Source organism: Herpailurus yagouaroundi, unplaced genomic scaffold (genome assembly GCF_014898765.1).
Source record: "Herpailurus yagouaroundi ecotype Mexico unplaced genomic scaffold, PumYag 187, whole genome shotgun sequence".
Classification (NCBI taxonomy): Eukaryota; Metazoa; Chordata; class Mammalia; order Carnivora; family Felidae; genus Herpailurus; species Herpailurus yagouaroundi.
Genome location: NW_024412418.1, coordinates 6,965,869 through 6,986,609, shown reverse-complemented (window position 1 = coordinate 6,986,609; position 20,741 = coordinate 6,965,869). Strand labels below are relative to the sequence as shown.

Below are 20,741 nucleotides of genomic sequence, written 5' to 3'. Positions count from 1 at the left end.
GTGGGGGTGGAGGCTCTTGCTAGATTCTAAGCTCTGTAGTCAGGCTTGGCCCACAGTAAGTGATAAACGAATTAACGGAAGCATTATTCTATAAAAGTTCTGTGGTTTAGAAAATCAACTACTGGGCTCTGACATAAAATTCTACATCTCGCACGGGACTTCCATGATTCCTAATCATCATTAGGAACCTGAGAAGGGAGCCCAACCCCATGTCCTAGCCTTGAGATGTAATGGATAAATTATAACAAGGAAGCTTTTTTAAAATAAAAGGAAGAAAATAAAAATAAATAAAAGGAATCTTAGTGTTGATTTGATCCATTCTTCGAAACTACGAAACTTTACTAAGATCAAAAAGAGCTAGTAGCATATCTGGGCCTTAATGAACCTTCCTTGTCCCCAGTACTTTTCTTACTATATCTGACAGTCTTGCCAGGGACTATCATCACAAGGCAAAGTCAAGTTCTGTGACAATGAAGTCCTCATAGACCTAGAACAGAAATAGAAGATATATAGTATATATGTCATATACTTCCTTCCAGCGCCTGGAGAGGTCACTAATAATCATGACACTTTCCCCTTGGAGTCTCCCCAGGACCTCAGGCAGCCACTGCCAACCAATCAGAGTCGACACTCGAGATTAAAACCTGCCATCCCTGTTCTAGAGGAAGTGAGGATTTCACAAGCCAATGAATTCTGGTTTTGACCTGTCTTCTCAAGATGAGTTGACCCTTCAACCAGGAACCTCACACCTTTTATTGTTCTTCACCATCCTCACGTCCCCCAAGGACTTAAAGGTGATGTTGCAAGAAGGGTTTTGAAAGCATGGGTCTGCCAGACAGAGCGGGTGCAATGATTAGTCATGACTCCAAGCCAGGCACAGTGATTAAGAAAAGCTAAATTTATATTAAATTATCATAAAGTCCTAAAATACTGAACATAGTGGTTAAATAACTCCAGAAAGTCCAATCTCTCCAGTGAGTAACGTTAAAACCATTACACATGAGCGCGGGAGAATCACTTCCATTAGTTTAGGACAAGAGAGGTTTTGCTTTTTACATAGTGAATCAGTGCTCAAATAGAGATTTCTTCAAATATGTCTTTTCTACATTCTGAACAGCCCAAGTGCAATAAGATCCTTCCCCCTTCCCAATCAAGAAAATGCCACTTTTCTACTTTCTCCTCGTCCTCAACCAAGAGTCTGAGGACCCAAAGTGCTCTTTTCCTGCCCTGTCAAATGTGAAATGTCTCCCTTTCATCCCATAAGTGGCACCTCGCCTTTCCCATTTTGTGTACTGGAAAAGACTTGCTGGCCTGGCCAGGCTGTCCTGTGTGGGCCCAGACCTGGCTTGGTTACTAACAACAGGGCTAAGGGCTTGGCACCTGTCTCTAGCAGCCTTAGAAGTGACCAGAAAAGCTTTGCTCTTATCTTTTTTTTTTTTTTTTTTTTTTACTCACATGTTTGGCAGCTGATTTCTCAATACCAAGAACCACAGGAGAGGTTTCAAATCAGGAAACTTCCCCTACAAGCCCTCGCCTCTCTTCTCAGCCCATTGTCCTCTCCTATTGCTTCTTGTTCCTGGGTGGAGGAGGTCTGGATCTGCTCCAGGCTGAGAGCGCTTCATCAGTGGTTCTACCTTTCTACATCCTGCCCCCTACGTTTGTGTCTTGATTTAGCCCTCCTCACCACCACAAGGCTAAGTCAGAAAAAGCAACTTGGGGCGGGGGGGTGGGGGGAAGGAGGGGGCTATGTAGAAGGTTTAGGGCTGAGAAAAAGGTCTCAACTCCCCTGATACTAGCACGAGACACACGCTCTTTGTGTGAATGGGCACGAACCAAGTGATGGCATCACAGCATGGAAAGTCAGTCACTTAGCCGGGAAAAGAGTTGGAATGGGAACTTCCCCACCCCACAGCCACAGGTTCTCTGTCCGCTAACTTTGATCCCTGAGCACTTGAGAGACAACACAGGAGGTTCAACCTCATGGATACTTCCTGTTAGGCCCTGGGTGCCCCAAGTCTATAACCCAATCTCTCTTCCTGACCATTTATGAAGACTTTTGGCCATTTCTTTGAAAAGTTGTTTCATGGTCTCTATGCTCAGAATCCCAGAGAATGAGCGGGGAGAGGGTGGCAGAACATGAAGGTCCAGGTGATATGTGGCTTTGGGTCTAGACAGCGCTGGTAAGATGTTGCAAAGACTTAGCCCTCGGGGCCCCACATTCCTCAAGCCCCTGCTCACAACCTGGTGACTTAGAGTCAAAGACATAGGAAGGGTACTGGCCAGCAGTGGCACCAGCGGGGGAATTCATATTAGCTGTTGCCATGCGGTAAAGGCCCTGTCATCCAAAGGTAGAAAAGCTTCCAGACAAACTAGCAGGAGGAAGAACAGATTGAGCCACACCCAGATCTCACCAATATCGGCAGCTGAAAAAAAAAAAAAAACAAAAAAAACAACAGCAGCTCTTAGGGCAAGAATAATATCCATTGCCAGCAATGGACAGGACACGCGGCCCAACCACCCTAAAAGCTTTCTCATGTTACCAATGCACTTGAGGCTGGAGGCTTCCCAGATGCCCATACCAGCTGGGCTCACTCCTCCTTCCTCTCTCAGCCTCTATCCTTCATCTCTCTCTTTACCCTTGACCCCTGCCCCAGCCCCTGATGGGCAAGTTCTCTTAGAGAAGCGGCCAGGCTGGCTCTGACGGGAGAGAGGGAAGTCTTGGATCATCAGTTCTTGTGAGGCAGGGTACCAGGGAAAAGCTCTGTGCTGAGGAGGAATCATTACTGAGCCTAGTTTTGGGGGCTCAGGATGGGGTGCAAGAGGTGAAGTTGGCGGTAAAATCCAGGTATAAATTTTCGGGATGCACCATCATTTCTTGTGCACAGGTAGTTATGGACTCAGGTGGAAACAGCCTCCGCGGAGGACCCGGGAGCAGTTATGGGGTGGGAGGTGGAGGAGAAGGACGAGCACATAGGAAGGGGGCCTGTTGTATAAGTGAGCACAAGGACCGGAAGTCCATGAAGGAGAGGGAACAGGCAGGGAGGGAAGGGAATGACGGCGTTTAGACCTGGCTCTCTGAGGAGAGCTTGCGTTCATGTTTCCAGCCCGTGTCTGGCAGAGAGCCCCGTCTTTCAGGAGTGGCTGCGGTATGGACACTGCTGCACTCAGACTGCTCTTCCTGCAGCAGCTGCTCTGTCTCCGTGTCATCCAGGGAGCCAGAGCTGGCCTGGATGGACACTGTGTCTGTCTTCATGCACACATGATCCCGCAGAAGGCCCCCCCGTGAGCTGCGGAGTTGCTTGAGGTCGTCCCACTCAGCATCGTCCCCAGACAGAAGGCAGATTCCCTCTACAATCTTGATCTTCTCCTTGGTGTAGTTATGGTCAGGCCCGCCCTAGGGTGGAGGGTGGGGAGACATGGTCAGTCGGCTGGCTCTCTAAAAGGATCTCACGGTGAACCGGAAAAGGAAGTAGATGGGGTGAGAGGAGGTGTGAGGGGTACAAAGATCCCACAAACAAATGGGGAGACTTGGTCAGAGAGCAAACAGATGAGTTGGCCTAAAAGGAGAGTAGCAGCTAGGATGATTATTACCCTTCTCAAGACAGGGAGGAGGGAGAACCATGGCTTCCAGTCCTGCATCATCCACTCACTGGCTATGTCACCTTGGGCAAATTACTCAGCATCTCTAAACTCAGTCTCCACATCTGCAGTGTGGGGAGAATAACAGTATCCATACCTCATAACCAGTTGCGGTGAAGGTTCAATGAGGTGATACACATAATGCAGTTAGTAGGTGCTTGACACATAAGATACGTTAAATCATGTTAGGTATTGTTACATTGTTATTGTGATTTATTAATGGGACACCATGCTGATATGCATGGCCAAAAGTAATTGACAAAGGCAATTCAATGTGCATTTATTTGGGATTTTAAACTCCTCCTGTGCTCTTTTGTTCTTAATTCTCTTCTTCCTAATTTTGTTAAGGAGAAAACTTTTGGGAGGTAAGACAGGAGGAATCTAGAAAATCTCCTTATTTAGATTTTGAGTGCCAATCCTTTGGGACCCCATAACCTTTTCTGGGAGGTTACTCTGGCTCTGCTCCCACAAGCCTTGGGGCCATTCTCAAGCAACCTGGGATTGTTCCAAGGACAGCCTTAAGTTCTACTCAGGCTTCTCCCTTCGCGGATTTCTCAAAGAGGAGCCTTACTCCTGGTTTCCGGGGGATACCAACCAAAATGCCACCTCTACCAGGACACAGTGAACCATGGCTGAGATTCTGTCCTGGGACAGTATTCCCACCGAGAGCTCTGCAAATGTTCCTCTATTTTAGTAGCAATTCAACTCCACAGATATTTACTGAGCCCCTGCATTAAAGAGGATACTTTGCTGATTGCCCTCTGGGAGTGACAGCTCCCTCAATAGAGCAGAGACAGACACAGATAGCACACAAGCACACATGTGCACGTGCGTATACACACACCCATTCCCCCAGCACACCCTCCAAGCTGAAATTAGCATAAGATTAGAGAGAGCCGTGCAGTGTCTTCACCTCAGAGACACGCTGGGTAAGCTAGGGAGAGGTGGGGGACACGGCACTGGCAGTTTGGGGGGGGGGAGGAGAACACCACGCCCTCTACAAACACACTGCAACAGGTACCTGAAATCAAGAGGAAATCAGAAGAGAAAGGGTGAAAGACTGTCAGAGGGGTGAAAGAGCTGCTGAGGAAAAGCACACAACAGAAGAAAAGAGGTCACACACTTGTAAGTTCTAACCTGTGAACCTTATTATGGTTCTTTTCTGGGGCATCAGACACTCTAGGAACCCAAGACTCAAGAGTCTCTCAAAGATACTAATTGAGAATGGGATCTACCATCCCTAAAACTGAAAACTTTCTGCAGGTTCTGTTTTGGCTTACAGTGGAAGCTCTTTTAATATGGAAACTCATGGAGCCAGAAAGCATGGGATTATTATGTAAAGTGCACTCATTATGCATGGTGGCCCTGTAGAGATGAGGGCAAGTTTTGACTGTGCTAGACAGGCCAAGAGACTAGAACGATTAGGGTTTCATAAAGGATATAACTTCTGATGAAGGGTTACAGGATTTTAGAAAAAGCAGCGGTTGTATTAGACTAGGAAAATCTGAAATCCCAGGCTACTGATTCCTTGTGGAAATGGGACTATTTTTCAAGCCTAAACACTCAGCAAATAATTTTTCACTGAAGCAACAAAGGAGTTAAGAGAGCAAAATCACGTAAACCTTCAAAATTCTAGAGAAATCTCTTAAGATTCTGTGGTAAGAGGAAGAACAGCAAAAACATAAAGAAAAGCAAACAACAACAACAAAAAAAACCCAGCCATTGCCAGCCATAGGTGCCAACAACTTGGATCAGAGGTTAGAAAAGGGAGAGTCCAGGAGCTGTTGGGTTTTGAGGGGTATTGTCTAGGCGTCTGGGGTACTTCACAGGGGCCTCACTGCAGGGGAATGATGACTAAATGAGGAAACACCCATGAGCCTAGTAAAATATCTCCTGGCAGGGAGGCGCACACTCCCATGCTTTCAGACTCAGACCTTCTGGAATCTGCTTTCTAATGTTGCTCTCACTGAGGTCCCTCAAGCCGGTCCCTCAGAGAGTCTACATCTGTCCAGAAACCCAAATCACATTCATTTCTTCTGTTCACTATGACTTCCAAAATGGTAGATGGGACTACCCGGCATCCCTCACTGATCCATTCAGGCAACCGGAGCGTATCCTTCCCCCCTCCAGAAACAAACACAAACAAACAAACAACCACCTTGAATATAAACTTTAATTTTTACCTCTTTCTTATAGCACAGTTGATTGTACATGGCTGGTTTTGGGATTGCTTCAATTTTCACTTCTTGAGTGGAAGTTCGGTAGGAAGGGTTGCTGTAGGTCAGGTTTCCCATTCCCGGGTCAGTTAACTTGGATTTTTTGTGTCTTTAGGAGGAAAGGTGATGAGAAATTAGTTCAGATCTTTATCGGGGTGATATCTGGGGAAGTTGTAACCTGAATGTGATAGGCAGCTTCTAAGACAGCTCTAGAGATCCTCGCCTCCTGCTTCTCCCACCTTCTGAATCCCTGCTCCTTGAGTGTGGGCCGCACCTGATGATTCACTCACTTCTTTTTATTTATTTTTTTATTTTTTAAGTAATCTCTACACCCAAGGTGGGGATCGAACCCACAATCTCAAGGTCAAGACTTGCACCCTCCACCGACTAGGCCAGCCAGGCGCCCCTGGTGATGCACTTCTGAAGAACAGAAAATACAAAAGTGACGGATGCTAGATTAGGTTCCAGAGAAACTTGTGGCTTCTGTCTTAGGTTGCCCATACTCTCTCTTATGCTAGCTCTGGGGAAGCAAGCTGCCAAGTGGCCAGTTGTCCTTTGGAAAGGCCCCACAAGGCAGGGAACAGATGAGAGTGACCTACAGTCAACAGCTGGCAAGAAGCTGAGACCCTCGGTCCAACAGCCTGTGAGGAACTAAATCCTGCCAACAGCTACACGCATGTGCTTGGCAGGGAATCCCTCCCCGGTCAAGCCCTGAGATAAGACCACAACCCTGGCTGATACCTGGACTGTAGCCTGGGAGAGGCCCTGAGGCAGAGGCATGCAAGTAAGCTGCACCCAGATTTCTAACCCACAAAAGCTGTGAGATAATAAATGGTTGTCATTTTAAGTTGCTAAATTTGGGAATAATCTGCAATAGATAGCTAATCCACTGTGTCAAGACAGATCTGTGTTTCAATCCCACATCTGTTACTTACTAGCTGGGATCTTGGTAGACATAATCTAAGCTTTGTGAGCCTCAGATCCTTATCTGTAAAGTGAGGAGTAATAATACCTGTATTATGTAGCACTGATACATATTCACTAAATAGTAACGGTTACTATTATTATTAGTGTTGTTGTTATTGTTGCTGTTATTGTTGTTGTTGTTGTTGTTGGAAGCAGGAGCCACAGCAGCATAGCAAAATCCTGGTATTTTTGCTGCAAGCTGTGTTTAAAGCATTTGGAGAAAATATACAGAGGGTCATAAAAAGGATTCTAAACTGAAAATGACACACTCCACCTTCCCAGGATGATCCCTACTGAGCAATGACATATCAAACAATATTGGGGTAAAGGCCGTGGTTATGTGAAGAGAAGATCATTTCCACCTTCGGTGGTTTGAGGTGAGGCAGAGTAGAGGAAAAGCAAAGATGGCAGTATCAGTCCCAGCTCTGTCTCTTCCCGTGTGACCTTGGGTAAAGCCCTCTGTATCCTCGTCTATAAAGAGAATCCCGAGGGCTGCTGTGGTCCTAATATCAGAAACCTGCTTGGGCTGTGAATGGTGAAGAAGAATCAGAGTTCAGGTTCTACCTTGCTCTGACCAGGGACCTTTCTTTGACATGAGGCTGGTCAGAAGTTAGATCAGCAAGATGTGGAGCTTCAGGAGAGCACAGATAATGAGGACCAGTGACCATGTGTCCCCTGCAGCGAGGCTGAGGTTACCTGTACAGCATCAAAGCTGCAATTGCCACCAAAATCAGCAGAATGCTGAGGAGTCCACCGATGACGTAGCTGACATGAAGTCCTTCCCCTAGAAGAACAGAGAGACACTAGGTGGGGGCCACTGACAATCATCCAGCTGGCGTGAGGGGTGGGAAGACGAGGGTTCCTTTGGGTTGGATCCCACACCACCTGAGGATAGCCAGGGAAGAGGCCGCAGGGGTAAGGGCAGGGGGCTGAGAAGAGATCTATGGTCCTATCTCTAATCCCAATTCCAATATTTACTACCCATGTGACTTAAGGCGAGATGCTTAACTTGAAGCCTATGTTTTCTCATCAGTTAGATGAGCGATAATAAACCGCTCCTAGCCTGCTGGCAATGACATGTGACTGTGTATATACATATACACACATGCACACGTGTGCACGGGCACACATATATACAGCTTAACAAATGGTTGGCATATGGAAAGTACTCTGTAAGTGGTGGCTAACTAATGATTGTTTTTTCTATGGATTCAGTCTGAGAAATGGGTTTGACAACCCCAAAGAGTCCCTATGAAGGTTTTGGAAGGGATCAGTGGAAATTTGGATTCCTTATACCTTCTTTTCTAAAACAGTTGGGCACTCAGGGCTCACCTGGAGCAGCAGGTATGGCCTCATTGGAATGTGCACAGAGGCCCAGCCGAGCATCCTTTTCAGAGCATCTGTGGGGCAGAGAAAACTGAATGTGAAGGTTACTTGTATTTGATAAAGACCTTGCCTTCCTCTAGGAAAGAGGGAAAGTCCTGGGAAGGACAGAGGGAAAGACTTTTGAGTGGGGCTTACTGATATTTGATTGTACTTGATGGGAGACATCAGAAGCACAGACCAGGAAATACAGAGAAATCAGTGTGAGTCACTGTCTTCGGGATGCGATATCATGTTTAAATGAGTTTTAAAATATGTACGCTTATTATTTTTATTTTAATTTAAAAACAATTTTTAAAAATGTCTATTTATTCCTGAGTTAAAGAGAGACAGAGTGTGAGTGGGGGAGGGAGAGGGAGAGAGAGAGAGAGAGGGAGACACAGAATCTGAAGCAGGCCCCAGGCTCTGAGCTGTCAGCACAGAGCCCGACGTGGGTCTTGAACTCACAAACTGTGAGATCATGACCTGAGCCGAAGCTGGACACTTAACTGACTGAGCCACCCAGGCACCCCAAAATATGTACTCTGTAAAGAAGATTCCTCTAAAAAAGGAGAAGCAGGTCTGGAAGTAAGCTAGAAGTCTGCTGAAACAACACTAAGGATATCAATAGTAGGGTTCGTTAAGCTACCAGGATGAGCTGGAAGAAACTACCAGCCAAGCAAACCTCTGACTGGATACAGATTATCACAAGGTCTAAATAGACCTTGAAAAAAACCCTGTTTTTCTTCTCTTCATTCTTTCAAAAGAGAATATGCAAGACATCCAGAGGGAGGGATCAGGGAACCAACTTGAAATGCTAAGGAGGTAATTTCTTTGTGGCACATTATGAACAATCAATGAAAGGCATCTCCTGGGGTGCCTGGGTGTTTTTTTTTTAATGTTTATTTATTTTTGAGAGCACAAGCAGGGGAGGGGCAGAAAGAGACAGACAGAGGCTCTGAAGCAGGCTCTGTGCTGACAGCAGTGAACCTGATGTGGGGCTCGAACTCACAAACAGCAGGATCAGGACATGAGCCAGAGTTGGACGCTCAACCAACTGAGCCACTCAGGTGCCCCTGTCTGACTCTTGATTTTGGCTCAGGTCAAGATCTCATGGTTGTCAGATACAGCCCTGCAACGGGCTCTGCACTGGGCCTAGGCGTGGAGCTTGGTTAAGATTCCCTTTGTCCCTCTTCTTCTGCCCCTCCCCCTGTGTGTGCACGTGCTCTCTCTCTCAGAAAATAAATAAGTAAATAAATAAGGCATCTCCTAAAAGGCTAGAGAAAAGCAACTTGCAAGAACATTTGAAACCAAGATGCATGGAGTCTTCAAATAGACTGTGACCCTAAGAAAGTATCTGAGTAGGGTTCGAAAGTTTTCTAAACTATCCTAAAGAAAATCAGATTAATCATGATTGATAGTACTTAAAAGTTAATGAGAAAAATACATGTTTATGTCTGGCTATTTGCTTTTCTATACAAACTTCTAAAAAGAGAATATGGGGCAAATAGGACAGATTTGCTCATGTGCAAATGTTATAATTTTATTTTATTTACTTTTATACCCCCAATTCCAGTTCTAAGACTTTATTTACTTTTTTGTAAATGTTTATTTGAGAGAGAGAGAGACAGACAGAGAGACAGAGTGTGAGCGGGGGAGGGGCAGACAGGGAGACACAGAATCTGAAGCAGGCTCCAGGCTCTGAGCTGTCAGCACAGAATCTGACACGGGGCTCAAACTCACGGACTGTGCAAGATCATGACCTGAGCCGAAGTTGGCCGCTTAATCCATTGAGCCACCCACGTGCCCCTATTTAGCTTATTTTTTAAGTAGACTCTACGCCCAACATGGGGCTCAAACTCATGACCCTGAGCTCAAGAGTCACATACTCTACCACCTGAGCTAGCCAGGCACTGCACAACTTTTATTATTTTATTTTATTATTTTATTTGTTATTTAACTTTCTTTTTTCTTTTTTTAAGTTTATTCATTCACTTTGAGAGAGAGCATACACGCGTATGCGCACATGCTCCAGCAGGGAAGGGGTGGAGGGAGAGGGAAGGAGAGAGAGAATCCCAAGCTGACTCTGCATTGTCAGCGCTGAGCCTGATGTGGGGCTCAGACTCAACCGTGAGATCATGACCTGAGCCGAAATCAAGAGTTGGATGCCTAACCAACTGAGCCACCCAGAAGCCCCAAGTTTTATAATTTTAAAGACATGAATCTAGAGTTCTCCTCTGGGATTATTATTATGTTTCTGCTTTCAGAATTGACATCAAGTGTTAATTATCTTTTAAGCTAAAGTTGATAATAAAAATAAAGAGACTGGTATATTACATTGGGAAAAAAATGTTGTAAATAGAAAAATGTCTGGAAAGATAGACACCATTAATCAGCCATAAAAAGGAAATTCTGCCATTTGTGACTACATGGATGGACCTTGAGGACATTATGCTAAGTGAAATAAATCAGAGAGAAAAAGACAAATATTGTGCAATTATCACTTATATATGGAATCTAAAAACAACAACAACAACAACATCAATCCCAAACTCATAGGTTGCTGCTTGCCAGAGGTGGAAGGTAGGAGGAGTGGATAAAATCAGTAAGAGTGATCAAAATGTACAAACTTCTAGTTATAAGTCCTGGGGAAGTAATATACAGTATCGTGACTATAGTCAATAATACTGTATTATACACTCGAAAATTGCTAAGAGAGTAAATCTTCAAAAGTTCTCATCACAAGAAAAAGACTTTGCAGCTATGTGTGGTGATGGATATTAACTAAACTTACTGTGGTAATCATTTTGAAATGTAAACATATATAAAATAGAAAATATTAAGAGTAACTATACATGGGTACTTATTTCTTCTTTATTCCTGGCTGCATTTTCAGATTATTTTTTTGCAAGGCATAAATAAAAAACATAAGAATTTTTCTAAATTGAATCTAATATCATATTTAATCAATTTTAAGATCTGTATTGTTCTCTATTCCAACATCTCTGGAACAGGAATGTGTCTTACAATCAGTGGCATCTCATAGTTGAGGTTGGTCATTTTTTCAGTTGAAACTCTCAAATCAGGATGCATCTTTTTTTTTTTTTTAAGGTTTTATTTATTTTTGAGAGAGAGAGAAGAGTATAAGTTGGGGAGGGGCAGAGAGAGAGGGAGACACAGAATCTGAAGCAGGCTCCAGGCTCTGAGCTGTCAGCACAGAGCCCGAAGCAGGGCTCAAACTCAAGAACCATGAGATCATGACCTGAGCCAAGGTTGGAAGCTTAACTGAGCCACCCAGGCGCCTCAAATCAGGATGCATCTTAAATGGATAGCACCATCAACTTAATTAAATGAAACATTTTATACTTGATTTGAGAACTGTTCATGTTTATGCTTGGTTATTTAATAATAAGGTGTGTGTATACATGTGTGTGTGTGTGTACACGTGCATGTACGTGCATGTGTGTTTGAGGTCATTATAAGCTAAGGTCATTACATCCCTGGGGATGTTCCAAGTCATAAAGCCAGAGCCCAGAGACCACTATGACTTGGCAGCTTCTAAGCAAACTGTAGGACAAGACCATATACTAAATGTGTTATGAGAACAAATGTCACCGAAAGGAAGGATGAATGCCATGTAGGAACTCCTCTGAGTGATTTCTCTCTCTAAAGCTGCTCTTAAAACTTCTCGCCCTCAGAGCTAAAAAGAGATCCACTTGCAACAATCTACAAGTCTATATATCATCTCCAGTTCCAAAGAGCAGGGACGGGTGGCTCATGATGTGACCTACTTCCCATGCGCCAGAATTATCGAGCTAAGACTGTGGTCTTCTGCCAGTGGAAGACGGTGATTTGGAGAAAAGAGCCCTCAATCCCATATTGAATTCACTTACCTTCCTTCCACCTCCTCCAGAGATGTGTGGGTCCAGGTGGTTGAGGAACGCAAGGTGGTAGGAAGTGTGTTGGGTAGCACAGGGCTCCTTTCACTTATGCTGGTAGCCCTGGGAGCTGGGGGCACTAGACCAGGTACTGAAGAGAATAGGAGGATTGAAGTGAGCCACTAGAGCCCCAAATCTCTACATATGATCCAAGAGTAGCATCCTGGGTTACCTGACAGAGCCATCTTATAGCTGCCTTAATCCTACGCATCCTCATTAGAGGCTCTTCATACTGTAAATAAAAAGGATTTGGACTCCAATATTCAATAGCTCTGGATGGGCTAGCTGGTGCACAAAGGTCAGGAAAAGACAGCAATTCACAGGCCACCGCAGGGATCAGAGTTTCAGGAGACCTGAATTCCATTCTTGTAAATGCCAGAAGCTGGACAAACTCAGGTCTGTGCTATTCCAAAGCTCAAACTCATTGTTCTCTCACTCAGCTGTAAGACTCCCCGAGGGGGATCCCACCCAGAAGGACAAAACCGAGGCTAATGATCCTCTGCCACTCCAAGGACCCTGCTGTTCCAGGGCGTCATTCAGTCCAACTCACCAAGGGAGCAGGGCCGGCCATCGGGCTCGTCAGGACAGGCACACACGAAGTCAGAGGCTCTGGCAAAGCAGAGGTGGGTGCAGCCTCCATTATTCACACCACAGGCATTGGTCCCTGGAGGCAAAGCAGGTACGTGTCTGGTCTGGGCTAGAATCAGGTCTCCCAATTTGACACCTCTCTTTAAGGAGGAGCTCCACGGCTACCTCACTCCAAGGGACAGTAAGGCAGAAGGGGCATAACCACATGGGGCTGAAAAGGTCTAAGAGCTTAAAATGGGAACCAAAAGGCTCTCCTGTGGCTCTAATGTCTCAGTCTGTTAACTCAGGGACTGTTAATACAGTCGCTGGGATGATCAACCACCCCACTGATGGTAAGGAAGCAAGCAGGCTCAGGACCCAGGGGCCCACCTGTCTGCCGCTGAGGAGAAACCACAATGATATCCATGAGCCCTTCCACATTCGCCAACACCGTCTCCTTGCTCCGGCCTGAGTACTTGTCGACACGCTGGATTGACTTGGTCTGCCAGTCTGTCCAGTAGATCCACCTGTCCTGCTACTCAACAGGGAAACCCCATAAAGAGTATATATTATTCAACAGTCTGACCTCAGGTACAGCTTCTGTGCTTTAGTATGTGTACGCCCTCTGCTGAAATGCCCTGTGTCTCTTATCCAGCATGCCAACTTCCGTGTGTCCCCCATATCGCACTGTCCAGGAAATCTCCCCCAGTCCGTATGGGATTCATTCCTCCATGCTTTTCTGTGCCTTCTACAAGTGAGTTTTGGTACTCCACGGTCATTTGTTTACATGTCTGACATGTAAGATTAAGTTCTTCAAGGACAGAAATGTCTTTCATTTCTTTCTCAATTTCCAGTACTAACACTTCATCCCCAGTCAGTTGACTGAGTGGCTCAATGAATAAATGAGTTCTTGTACCTGGCAAATAGGAGTAACTTAGGGCCAGGGGGTCCTTCTAAGGTCGCTGCTCTTCTGGGCCCTTCACAAAGAGCCCTGGCCCAAATCCTCTGGTTACTTCTAGGGGAAGCTACATTCTGAAAATGTTTATTTATTTAGGGGCCCCTGGGTGGCTCAGTTGGTTAAGTGTCTGACGTCAGCTCAGGTCATGATCTCACAGTTGGTGAGTTCGAGCCCCACGTCGAGCTCTGTGCTGACAGCTCAGAGCCTGGAGCCTGCTTAGGATTCTGTGTCTCCCTCTTTCTCTCTCAAAAATAAACAAACATTAAAAAAAATTATTATTTTTTTTTGAGAGAGAGAGCATGAGCAGGGGAGGGGCAGAGAGAGGGAATCCCAAGCAGGCTCTGAGCTAACAGTGATGCAGAGCTCGAACCCACAAACCATGAGATCATGACCTGAGCCGATACCAAGAGTCGGTCGCTTAACCGACTGAGCCACCCAGGTGTCCCTAGGGGAAGCTGCCTTCTAATCTAGTGATCCTGAGATTCTCAACCAGGGGTGGGGAGGGCAATGAAGGTGGTTCCCCTCCTGCTTCCAGGTATACATCAGAAACCCCAGGGGAAACTTATAGATTGAAAAACCACATTCATTATCATCCTATAGTTTTACATTTGGAGTACGGGGGTGGGGAACTTATTGTTAAGTAGAGCCAAACTTTTATTGGCTGGTAGGATATAATATACAAGACAGATAAGTGGAAGTTTGTCAAAAAAGAACAAGGATTTTTAAATAATTGAGAATCCCTGTTGTGGCTCCAGGCTTGACAGATCTCCTCTTTCCCTTCCCTGAATTATTTTACAGGATAAGAACTCAAAAATGATAGCCAGTGATAATTAAAAAGATTAAAAATAACACACACTGAGTGCCAGATACTGTGTTGATGCTTTGTGTATATTTCAGGAGGACACTATTTTTAAACTCACTTATTTTACAGGTATTAGAGAGGTTCAGTATCTTATCCAAAGTCGCAGTCATTCAATGATGCAGGCAGAGCTTGAACCCATGGAGCTGGCAGATTAGAGGTACTCAGTAAGCATGTACCAACTGGCTGGCTGCCTCAAAACTCTGGCTCTGAGCCACTGCAACCTACTGCCACGAAGCCAGCTGCCTGGACTCAGATATTGGGAACACAGCACTAGGATCAACTACGGACCCTGTTAAAATGCACATTCCTGGCCCCAACCCTCATGAAGTAGATTCTTTTTATGCCAAGGCCCAGGAACCTACATTTGAGAGCCACTCCTTCAAATGCTAGAACATGGAGTGGTGTTGCAGGAGTAGCAGGCGCATGGTGGCAAGGCTTCAGTGTACAGGAAATACCCCTAAAATGAGCTTCCGTAGCAGGATCGTTAAGTAGCAACTAGGGTTGAGGCTCCCAACTTGGAACCCCGAGGAAACACCCCCCGTCAAGGAGGTTTAGTTACCTCTCTTCTGAGCCAGTACCTGAGTGAGAGCAAAGGGGTGGGACACGTGGCTGACTAACACCTGCCGTAGCTTCCCATTGAGGTCAGAGCTCTCAATCCGGTCCAGATGGGCGTCCACCCAATAGATCCTGAGAAGGAAAAGTGAGAAGAGGGCTGCTCAAAATGCTTGCCAAGAAACCCAGTCCTTCCCCGCAAGGAGCTATCTGTTCCCTCCTGAGCTAACTAGTAGGTGCTGTGAGCGGTCATAAAGCACCCTTGATGAGAGGTCATTGCGAGTCCCAATGCTGAAGAGGGGAAGCTGGGGACTCAAATGGGGGGCCAGAGCTGTGTGGGGTGGGGTAGAGAGCCTAGTGACCTCTGAAGAGCCACCCTGCAGGCTCATCTTCAGCAACCTGATCACCCTTTGGCTCCTTCCCAAGAATCTAAGCCGAAATTCTTATGAACACTCTTTAAGGAAGAGATCTTGGTCTATAAGGAGCTCATTGAGGTTATCCCAACTCTCCGGGTGACTTAGATTCCTTTCCCTTCTTCTGGGGGCAGAAAGAGAAACTGCCTCAAATCCCCTTTCACCCTCTTTTCCTGCCCTTTAGCATTTTTTATCTAGGCAAGGAGTTGCAAATTCCAATGAGCAAAGGGATCAGAAAAGCAACAAGCGCAAAAAATCAGCCTCCGACAAATAAGGGGTCATGGGACGTGTGGTCCAGCCAGAGGACGTGCTCTGCTAAAGACACTCAAATCAAAAACATATAAACCACACAAACAAAATCCATCTGAGGATTGAGGGCTGTATTCAGCAACCTTTGCTCTAAAAATATGTTCCCTCATCCTTCTCACTGCTTTTTCCCTCCTCACCTACCAAGGAGCTTTCTATTTTTCTTTTGTTTTCACTATCTGAATCTCAACCATCTTCTCCTGTGCCCACCCAATTTCCAGAAAGCAATTGGGACAGGATTCCCACCTGCGGGTATCATAGTCCAGGGTAAGGCCATTGGGCCAACCCAGGTCTGTGTTGATGAGGACCTTCCGCTCAGAGCCGTCCAAGTTTGCCCGCTCAATCTTGGCAATGTGGCCCCAGTCTGTCCAGAAGAGGTACCTAAGGTACAAGACTGCCATCATCACCAAGGCATGGGAAGATGGTACCAGAGGTTGACAGAATACAGGGGACACGCTGATACCATGAATACAGAGGCATCTTCCAAGGGACCCTTCATCAGGCCCTTCTTCCCTGGGTCTCTTTTCTGCTGGCCATAAACTTACCCCTTCCTGGGGAAGACGGCGATGGCCCGAGGCTCATCCAGGCTATTGTTGATCAGCACTTTGCGGCAGGAACCATCTAGCCTTGATGCCTCAATGGTATTTCGGCCCGTATCTGTCCAGTACAGATTCCTGGCCACCCAGTCTACTGCCAGCCCGTCGGTGGTCTTCAGGCCACGCCCGATCACTGTCTCCATGTTGCTGCCATTCAGATCTGCTCGCCTGAGGGAACAGCTCAGGGTTGGGTGGCTGACCGGACTGACCAGAAATAGACTGAAGTCCCTTTAATCCATGTTCCCATAATTGGATCCCTACTAGAGGCTCCAGAAGGGCAGAGACCACATCTCTGTAAGTACATTCCTCAGCATCTAGAACAGTAGGTACTCAAAATATTAGCAGAATTAATGAATAAAAAATTCTTGGGAGGACAGAGTATTTCCTGGTATTAACAGTGGATGTTTGGGCCCATGTCTTTTTTTTTTTTTTTTAATTTTTTTTTTTTCCAACGTTTATTCATTTTTGGGACAGAGAGAGACAGAGCATGAACGGGGGAGGGGCAGAGAGAGAGGGAGACACAGAATCGGAAACAGGCTCCAGGCTCTGAGCCATCAGCCCATAGCCTGACGCGGGGCTCGAACTCACGGACCGCGAGATCGTGACCTGGCTGAAGTCGGACGCTTAACCGACTGCGCCACCCAGGCGCCCCTGGGCCCATGTCTTACAGAAGATGGATTAGTAATTCCCTATATACCTTAGGGATAAAGATTGCTAGGTGGTAATTGTAAGAACGGCAAATTTGTCAAAACCTACCTGTACATTTTTCCATTAGCCCTACACCAGGGTGGGGGTATGTCACAAACATTTAGGGGACTTCTCTAAACTATGTATTCCCACCTGTCCCCAGCATGAGACCCTAATACACCCCTCAGAGATAACTGCAGGGAATGCCCCTATTCTTTCACGTGAGAATCTCTGTCATGGTAAACCCCTCACACTAGTGGGAGGAATCACATTCCTCAGCTATGGTGGGGTAAAAAAAAAATGGAAGGAATAATAAAAAGTAAAATAAAACAAAAAATATTTTTAAAACCACAAAAACACAACCTTGGAAACCATCACAAGCCTTGGCATTTGGCCAGGGCTCCTGTATTATAATATAGATACATGGTTTAGTTACATGGCCTACTCATCAATGAGTTTTAGGGGATCCTTGGAGCCCCCACAGGGCCCAATGGTGAGGTAAAGGCTCCAGGTCCCCAGCCCGACATGTCCATTTTACATACTGGGCTTCTCTGCTAATCTGGAAACAAATAAGCAAACAAACAAAAATGTCAAATTTAAACTCTGTTATGAGTGATAAGCAAACAAGTCAGGATCAGAACTCACTATCCAAGCTGCCAAATCACTCAGTCTATTTAGAGGTCAACAGAGATCATAACCTCACCCCGTCAGGGATCAAACACAGATCTGTGTCCTCTGGAGGTTTCAGGGATATTCCTACCTGATAACATCCAGGAATACATCTGTGTAATAGACCTTTCCATCCACACTGTCATAGTCCAGGGAGATGACATTGTTGAGCTCAGGGACGGGGACGTGCACATCTGTGTGGTCGCTGGTGTCCAGCGAGATACGCCGGATGGAGCCGCGGCTGGAGAAGAGTAGGTAGGTCTCGGGAGAGGGATCACACGTCTTCCCATCTCCCTTCAGCTGGATGCCAGTGGGGCAGGCACAGGAGAACCCCGAGGGCCGAGGCAAGCAGAGGTGGGAGCAGCCGCCATTTCTAGAGCCGCATTTGTTAAAACCTGGTGAGGTGAGAACATGAGCTTTGACACCCAGCCTGGAATACTGTGGGAATCTTACAAGGGCCCTAGTTGCCTGATTCTCTGCTGTTCTAAGTGACAGAATTTGGCACCCAACAGGGATGAGGTAGAAGAAGTCCTTTGAAGGTGTGACAGCATCATGTAGTTATAGCACCAGCCACACCCGGAAGGAACAAAGCCTGATCCAGGAAGGGGGCTTAGGTAGGTCTTTGTCTCTGAGATTCTAAAAGGATCTCTGTGCTCTGGATGTATCTCTGTCACTGAGATACCGCCCCCCCCCCCCCCCCCCCCCCCGCCCCGGAAAGCCAGCTCTGGCGGCTCACAGCCCTAGGGGGTTCTCTCACCCAGTGGCTGTGCCCGGTCTACCGCCTGGATGTCCATGAGGCCTGGCAGGTTGGACCTCACCAGGATGACATTGCTGCCAGTACCCTTGTCAGCACGGTGGATGCTACGGGTCTGCCAGTCAGTCCAGTAGATATAGGAGCCAAGCAGGGTGAGGCCATATGGGTGCTGCACGGGAGATACCAGCGTGTGCCGACTGGCGCCGTTCAGGTCAGCGGCCTCAATTCGCTGCAGAGGAAGGAGAGGGTGGGGGGTGGCCGTGAGTGGACCGGGAGCCCTGAGTGGAGATCCTGAACAGTCCTCTCCTGTCTTCCCAGGCTTCCGGGAAGCAACAGGAGCAGTATCCTCACCTCAGTGTGGGCATCAGCCCAGAGCAGTTGGGAACTGGCCTTGTCCACGGTCAGCCCATTGGGCCATCCTAGGTTGTTGCTGATGAGCACAGTCCGGTCTGAGCCATCCATTCCAGACCGTTCTAGCTTGGCATTCTCCCCCCAGTCTGTCCAGTACATGAACCTGGGCAAGGAAAAATACTAGCTGTTATGTCCAGAGCCCCTAAACACTGTAAGTACTGACAATATGCCAAACACTGCAAAAAGTATTTTATGCAAAAGGTGGAGTTGTTGTTTATGGGCTTAGAGTTTCAGATTTGCAAGATGAAAAAGTTCTGAAGATCTGTTTCACCATAAGGTGAATCTACTATACTGAGCTATACACTTTAAAAATGGTTAAGGAGTGCCTGGGTGGCTCAGTCAGTTGAGCGTCCGACTTCGGCTCAGGTCATGATCTCACGGTTCATGGGTTCGAGCCCCACGTCGGGCTCTGTGCTGACAGCTCAGAGCCTGAAGCCTGTTCAGATTTTGTGTCTCCCTCTCTCTCTGTTCCTCCCCTGCTCTCACTCTGTCTGTCTCTCTCAAAAATAAAGATTAAAAAAAAATTTTTAAATGGTTAAGATGATAAATTTTATATTGTTTTTTACCACAAGTGAAAAAAAAAAAAAAAAAGAACTTTCCATGTACTGCCTCACTTAAGTCTCACAAGAGCCATGGGGTATATACATTTTCATTATCCCCTCCATTTACAGGTGAGGAAACTGAGGATCAGAGGCTAAAGATGCATCCTGGGTTCCTGACTCCAAGGCTGGTGCTTTTTACCTCTATATCATCCTACCACCCTGAGTCACAAGGAGTGGAAGAGCCCCAGGGAGGTGGGGCACACTTGCACTTCATAGCCCACTTTCACACCTTCCAGGGCCCCAGCTGAGCCAGCTCCCAACCCCTGCCCAGAACTGCAGAGCCGGCTCTCACCCCAGGTTCTCACCCCATCTCGTGGTACAGCACAATGGCCCGGGGGCTGTCAAGGTTCTGCCACACCAGCACTTTCCTCATGGACCCATCCAAGTTGCCCACTTCAATCCGGTTGGTTCCCGTGTCTGTCCAGTACACTTTCCGGCCAATGGCATCCACTGCGAGCCCATCTGTGGTTTGCAGCCCTGCAGGAAGTCAAGAGCACACACTGGCTCCTGCCTTAAAACAGATGGGCTATTTCCCCAGCTCTGTAGCCAGACACATGGTCCCCGGGCTGGGAGCAAGGCTCACCTGTGGTGATGATGTCCTCATGCTGTGAGCCTTCCAGATCGGCACGGCTGATGCTGTGCAGTGTACTGTCTGACCAGTACACCTTTCCTGGAAAGGAAAGGCTTGGCTCAGCCCGGACCTTCACCTCTCCAATGGACACCCCCAGCGGACTCATGCTCTGAGACACCAGGGCATGTCAGAGAGCCCCATACTGCTGAGCAGAGGAAACCAAGGGAAATATGGAAATATCATGGCAGTAAAAGTTCTTGGCAGAGGTGGAAAGGAAGGCCCCAAACCATGCCTTCATTACCAAAGAGAAAGTGTTGTGGAGATAGGGGCAGGGCTGTGCCAGAGGGAACAGGGAGCCTCAGGCTCTTAGCAGGAAACAGGTGGTGGGGGAGGAAGAATTGCAGTTACAGTAGGTAAGGGACAGAGGGCAGGGCCACACAGACCTTCCTGGGGATCCACTCCAATGGCAATGGTGTTCTTCATGGTAATGTTGATAGGTACCACCACATCGGCAAAATAAGGGATGTCCAAGGAGACCATGCGTATGTCTACTCTCCTGGCGAAGATGAGGAAACTGTTCATGCCTGCCCAGGTGGGAAGAAAAAGAAGGAGGACAGTCACCCTAGTGTAGCCAGCAAGAGGATCTGAAGCAAGGCAAACTTGAGTTCATGC

At 46.8% G+C, this 20,741-nt stretch overlaps 1 protein-coding gene across 1 annotated transcript in view; it reads right to left on the bottom strand.

Annotated features, from left to right (window-relative positions):
• Positions 1 to 880: 880 nt before the first annotated feature.
• The window catches only part of LRP4 (LDL receptor related protein 4), a gene marked incomplete at its 5' end in the record, with an annotated part of 49,719 nt that continues 29,858 nt past the window's right edge, over positions 881 to 20,741 (bottom strand). Inside the window, 16 exons of the mRNA XM_040495925.1 lie at positions 881 to 3,394; positions 5,823 to 5,964; positions 7,518 to 7,605; positions 8,154 to 8,221; positions 12,077 to 12,212; positions 12,672 to 12,785; positions 13,079 to 13,223; positions 15,087 to 15,195; positions 16,026 to 16,160; positions 16,325 to 16,543; positions 17,823 to 18,126; positions 18,489 to 18,714; positions 18,837 to 18,999; positions 19,804 to 19,975; positions 20,082 to 20,168; positions 20,513 to 20,653. Coding sequence (XP_040351859.1) covers positions 3,062 to 3,394; positions 5,823 to 5,964; positions 7,518 to 7,605; positions 8,154 to 8,221; positions 12,077 to 12,212; positions 12,672 to 12,785; positions 13,079 to 13,223; positions 15,087 to 15,195; positions 16,026 to 16,160; positions 16,325 to 16,543; positions 17,823 to 18,126; positions 18,489 to 18,714; positions 18,837 to 18,999; positions 19,804 to 19,975; positions 20,082 to 20,168; positions 20,513 to 20,653 — 2,582 coding nt within the window. The remainder of the gene's footprint in view (positions 3,395 to 5,822; positions 5,965 to 7,517; positions 7,606 to 8,153; positions 8,222 to 12,076; positions 12,213 to 12,671; positions 12,786 to 13,078; positions 13,224 to 15,086; positions 15,196 to 16,025; positions 16,161 to 16,324; positions 16,544 to 17,822; positions 18,127 to 18,488; positions 18,715 to 18,836; positions 19,000 to 19,803; positions 19,976 to 20,081; positions 20,169 to 20,512; positions 20,654 to 20,741) is intronic.